Source organism: Poecilia latipinna, unplaced genomic scaffold (assembly GCF_001443285.1).
Source record: "Poecilia latipinna isolate Pla-1442-1.1 unplaced genomic scaffold, P_latipinna-1.0 Scaffold1555, whole genome shotgun sequence".
NCBI classification, from domain to species: domain Eukaryota; kingdom Metazoa; phylum Chordata; class Actinopteri; order Cyprinodontiformes; family Poeciliidae; genus Poecilia; species Poecilia latipinna.
The window spans coordinates 38,557-44,296 of NW_015114171.1; the positions used below are offsets into that span (position 1 = coordinate 38,557).

A 5,740-nucleotide genomic window follows, 5' to 3' on the forward strand; every position below is an offset into this window, starting at 1 on the left:
TGTGTGTGTGTGTGTGTGGCACAGGGAGCCATGTCAGAGGTCGTAAAGACCTTTCATTTAAAACAACAGTTCTGGGAAGAGGAGGGAGGCGTTTCTGTTTATTATTCACACGTGTTGCTGCTCGTCCAGGAAACCATCTGCTGAATGTGTCTCTGCTGTTACAGCTTTGAGAAATAAAAACATCACCACGGATTTCTGTCTGATGAATCTGATAAAACTCTGAGGGGAGAATGAAGCTTTACCTGCCAGAAGCAGATGTGGCTGTCGGCGTTGGAGTAGGTGGCCAGGTAGCGGCCGTCAGGCGCGAACGACACGGCCGTTATCGGACCTTTGTGTCCGTGGATGTTCTGTAGAGGAAACAGGAGACCTTTCAGAATAAAAGCCTGGGGAGGAAGACTGGACATGACTTCATACAGCTGAACATTTAACGCTGCAGAATCTGTTTGAAGCAGCAGCAACTTGGACCCTCCTGTATTAATGATAGATTAATTATAATTACTGGATCAAAATAGATTTAATTATCATGAGCTTCAATCTGAACTCAACTGAGAAGAAAACATCGAGGAATAATGACTAAGCTTTTTACATTTCAAAGATGTTCCTTCTTTTGGCTTCAGAAACTTTAACCTGATGAAACTGAAATAAATCCAGTTCATCAGTTTGGTGAACCGAACATTTGGCTCAGTGACTCTCACTCCATTCTTCTAGCCTGCTAACATGCTAACAGCAGAGCTAATCTTTCATTTGGTGCTTCAGCTAATCTTCAGAACCTTTACAGGTAAATTTTACTTGTAGACGTTTAACAAACTGTCAGATTTGGAAAACATGAAAACATCCAGTGAGCTAACAGACCAAACGCTGAAGAAACTATTTTATTTCCTTATGTGTGCGATCATGATGCTAATAATGCAGCTAACTTTTTGTTTAGCGCTAGCCTTAAAAATGCTAAGTGAAATGAACCTCTGCTGCAGGTGGAGCCCAGGTTTGGGTTTCCTGGACCCGTCTCTGGAGGTCCTGCCAGATTGTTGCTTCTGGGCCAACAGATGCCTCCAGAACTCTGGGGACCGGATCCGGCCGCCGCGCCGTGTAACGCAATAACCGCTCCCACCAGATGCGGGACGCGTAACGCAATAAAAGCTCCTGCGACTGGGATTACCAACGCTCACCTCCAGATGAGATTAAGACGGCGCGTCGCCGCGGGCAACCACCGCCTCAAATAATAACCAGCAGATCAGAAACCTCATATTTTCATTCAGTCCCTCCCTGGTTTTATTTGAGGAAACCTGATTAGAGGGACGGAGAATTATTCTGGTTTCTCCCTGATAACATGGAGGACGGAGTCCTGCTGGAGGGAACCGGGACCAGAACACATCCTGAACCGGGTCAGGATCAACTGAAGGACACAGAACCTCCCACTGCTGCAGCCCCAGAGCGGCGGGTCGGTACCATGAGGAGAACGAGACCAGGATCTATGAGTGAGAGGCTGAATGAATGAAAACACTTAAAAACAAACAGAAGCAGCGACTAGAAAAACACATCCTGGTCCTGGGAATCGACTCGAAGCGCTCAAAGATCCATTTAATCCAATTAGTTTTTCTAAAATAATATTCTGAATAAATTGGTTGACATATTTTATTTAATACGAAGCCAGGCAGCTAAGCTAACATCATGCTGGTCATTTAAATTACAGGATTTTATGCAAAAACATATTTTGGTTAAATATAAACTGATGGATTTCGATACAGCATAAAACTATTTTATTTAAATTGTTTTATTTAAACAGAATGTCGACAGTTTGATTAAAAAAATGGTTTTCAAATCATAAATTGTTTCTGAACTAATTTGCATCTGCAGCAGCGATAAGTATCCTCACCCTGACTGATACTTTGTTTCAGCGGCTGTTCTTTGATAAAAGTCGGTCAGCAACGATGACCCGAAGCATCCGGCTAAAGCGACTCCGAAACGCTTTGAAGACACAGTATGGAGAATCTGGAGTGGCCTAGTCAAAGCCCAGACCTGATCCCCACCGACCTGTCGGAGCTGGATCAGCTTAGCAGACAGAATGGAGGAAAACTGATACAATACTAAACAAAATTATTTAATTTATGTTAAATATTTTGTAGAAATCAGTTTAAGTTTGATATTAAAGGGTTTTTAATTTTATTTTTTTCTGTTAAAAAATTTAAAATTTATTTATCAAGATCGATTTATAAAAGCAACAAACCAAGAGTAAAAATTCAAAGGGCATGAATACTTTTTACAGACACTATTCAATAAAAGTGATTTATTTATCACTTTAATATGGTTATGACTGAACAGAAACATTTGGTTCATTATTTTAAAATAAGGATAGAAATTAAAAGTGATTCTTCAGCTGCAGGATTTTCATACAACCGTTTTCTGCTTGTTAAATTTCAGTTCAATTCAAATTTAAAATCCTGTAATGATCTCAGATGGAAATTCAGAATCTTGTATTGTTATTGTAGACAGTGATGCTGTTGGCAGGAAAGATGTCCCGTAAGTGTAATTACTGAACTTTAATAGCTTCTGTAAAACTAAAATATACGACAGAAAACCAGACAAAGATCCTGAAATGTTTAAATGTTTCTAAAACTCAGATAAACATTTTAAAATTGTTTCTTTTTGCTGAAATAAAAGATAAAATTCATTTTCTCAGAGGATCTGATGATCTGCAGCAGCAACATGAAACTTTGATGCTTCCTGGTGATCTGAGTGGGTCAGAGTGTCACAGTGGACCGCCCACCCGAACAACGAGCCAATCAGAGCGCAGCGCAGAAACCGCTTCCTGTTTGCTCATCACACCGCAGAGGTTTATCTGCTAGCCAGCTATCGCTAGTCAACCTGCTACTGTTAGCCCTCATGCTAACATTAGCATTAGCGCTAAAGTAAGCATTTTAATTCTGAATGAATTAGCCACACGTAGCATTCTGAGTAAGTCTAATGCTAGTGCACTGTAAAATATATAGACTTAAGATAAAAGTAACTTACAAATAATTTTCAGCAACACATGATCTTGTTTTAAGTCAATAACTCTTTAAAATTGCATTAATCTGCCAGCGGAACAAGTATTTTTATCAAAATTAAGGAATTATTGACTTACCCAAGCTCCTACATGTTGCCTTAAAGTTACTTATAATATTTTAAGTGTAGTAAGACATTTGAACTAGAAGTATTGATGCTAATTTCCAGCATTAGCGCTCTGGATAAGTTGGTATTTATTTTGTAGATTTAGTAGAAATTATTAGTGTTCAGTGAAAGATTCAGTAAGTCGTTTTCTGGAGCCATGAATAAAAGAACAAACTGCCACCATTGTGATGCTAATGTTGTGTTTGTGTCGTCGGGAGGAAGGTGATTCTGCAGGTCGCGGCTCCGCGGCGCTGCCGGGTGACAGGATGCACAAAGCGTCCCAGAGAGAAACAGATGCAGCGGAGAGGGGAGAGATGTGGGCGCCGCGCTCTTTGTGTTCAATTAGCGGAGGGGTAGAGTCTGTTAAAAAGGCAGAGTGGGCAGCTGGACAGAGACACACGGCGAGTCACGCAGCTGACAAAGAGCCGTTCACGGAGGCTGATCAAAGCCGCCGCGGCAGATGGTCATGCAGCGAGCCGCTACGGTTGGAAACGCTCCGGCTGAGCGGGATTAGCAGCACCAACTCTTCTTCTTCTGCTCTTCATCACGACTGTTAGGAAACCCAATCGGACCGGACCGGTTCTGATCCCTCAGATGAATCCGACTAGGTTGAGAATAAACATAAACCTCTTTAGAGGTTTGGATTTTCTGAACTGGACTTCTGTGGAGTCTTTATTAGCAGTCAGTGTCTTTCTGTCTGAACAGCTGCAGCTTTGACACACTGAGAAAAACTGCAACTGTAAAAAGTTTCATCGCTTCTAACGGAGGACATTAAAGTGCTCATGTTTAAGAATGTTTAAGAATGAGCAGCTTTCTGGTACCGAGTTTTTAAAAGTCACTAGAACTTATCGTCATTTTAAAAAATGAGACGTTTTTGGAACTTACAACTGGAAGGCTTCAGGAGCAGCTTTTAAAAAATCTTATTTAAATTGTGTAGTGTGTTGGTATAGTGCATTAGCATTAGCTTTTGCTAAATATCATATTGGTATACAGCTTTAGTGTTAGCTTAAATGCCTAGCTGAAATAGCACTTCAGTAATAGCTTCCACTGAATACTGTGCTGGTGTAGCACTTAAGCATTAGCTTCTACTAAAAACAATGTTGATTTAGCACTTTAGTGATAGTTTTGGCTAATAATTGTTAGCATAGCATTTAAGCACTAGCATCTGTTAAATACATTGTTGATTTAGCACTTTAGTCGTAGTTTTCACTAACTATAATGTTGGTATAAAGTTTTATTGTTAGTTTCCTCAGTAATGAGTCAGTATCGTGCTTTAGCATTAGCTTCAGCTAAAAAGTCTGTTGATGTAGCACTTTAGCATTAGCTTCTGCTAGATGTGACGTTGGTACGGCGGTTCAGTATTTGGGGAACTAATGTTTAGCGCTGCTAACGTTTTAGTTAGCGATTCCCACCACAGTTGTTAAGTTTGCTAACTTCAGTTTTTTTAACCGTTTATCACCACAGTAAGATAAAAACTGAATGTTTAATCTTTTCTGTTTTCCTTTTCCATCACAGATCCACTGCTTTCAAACCAGCCAGAGAATCATCCGGCTGTTTCCACTGAAGACATTATTCAAAGCACCAAGAAGCAGCAGAATCAATAAAATTCAGAATTAATAAAACCTTAAAGATTTTGAACTCTATTAATCAAGACGAAAGCTTTCTGCTTCACTTGAAATAAAACACTTGTAACACACAGTTCCCGCAGGTCCATTGTCTATTAAATGTTAATTAGTGGAAATACCACACAGAAGTGTTTCCCAGCCTTTACACACACACACACACACACACACACACACACACACACACACACACACAGAATCAAAGGAGATGTGGGCTGAATCGGGCCATGCTGTTTTCAGATATAAATGACCCCCTCCACCAGACTAGACTGCTCAGGTTACTGAAAATCAATACGCAGCAAATTACCAACAAACACACACACACACACACACACCCACACACACACACACACACACCCCGACAGGGAAAACACACAAACAAGGAAAAGCTCACAAACTGCGTCTCACACACAATCAAACAGGAACATGATTAACAGAGTCACTGCTTTGTCATTAATCAATTACTGAGAAAAATCCTGGGAAGTTAAACTGTTCTCCTCGATTTTCCCCTCATCAGAGCCGCTGAGCGAATCTTTCATTTTAAAGAACGGAGAGTTTTACTGGGAACAGAAACATGAAAACAGGTTGAGAGGAAGGAGGGATAGAGGGATGCAGTGTGGTGGAGAGGAAGAAGGAGCAGGTTTGATCCCCGACCCAGAAACCTTTGCTACATAAACTCCGCCCCCTTATCTCTGACCACTTCCTGTCTGTTAACTGGATGGATGGATGGATGGATGGCTGGATGGATGGATGGATGGATGGATGCTGGTCCAGCTCTTACCTGACATTTCCCAGTGCGAACATCGTAGAGCGCCACTGATCCTTGGCGCGCGCCGACAGCGATGCGATGGCTGCGGTCGCAGTAACCCACCATGTAGAACCTGGGCAGGCGGCAGCAACAATGTTTAAGACTTTTAATGTTTAAGACTTTTAATGTTTACGACTTTTAATGTTTAAGACTTTTTAAGATT

At 41.0% G+C, this 5,740-nt stretch overlaps 1 protein-coding gene across 4 annotated transcripts in view; it reads right to left on the bottom strand.

Moving 5' to 3' along the window:
- The window catches only part of wdr7 (WD repeat domain 7), a 92,872-nt gene that overhangs the window by 4,540 nt on the left and 82,592 nt on the right, over positions 1-5,740 (bottom strand). For all 4 annotated transcript variants that reach the window (XM_015058621.1, XM_015058622.1, XM_015058620.1 and 1 more), the window contains 2 exons: positions 5,551-5,650; positions 243-347 (listed from right to left, as the gene is read on the bottom strand). In XM_015058621.1, the coding sequence (XP_014914107.1) occupies positions 243-347; positions 5,551-5,650 (205 nt within the window). The remainder of the gene's footprint in view (positions 1-242; positions 348-5,550; positions 5,651-5,740) is intronic.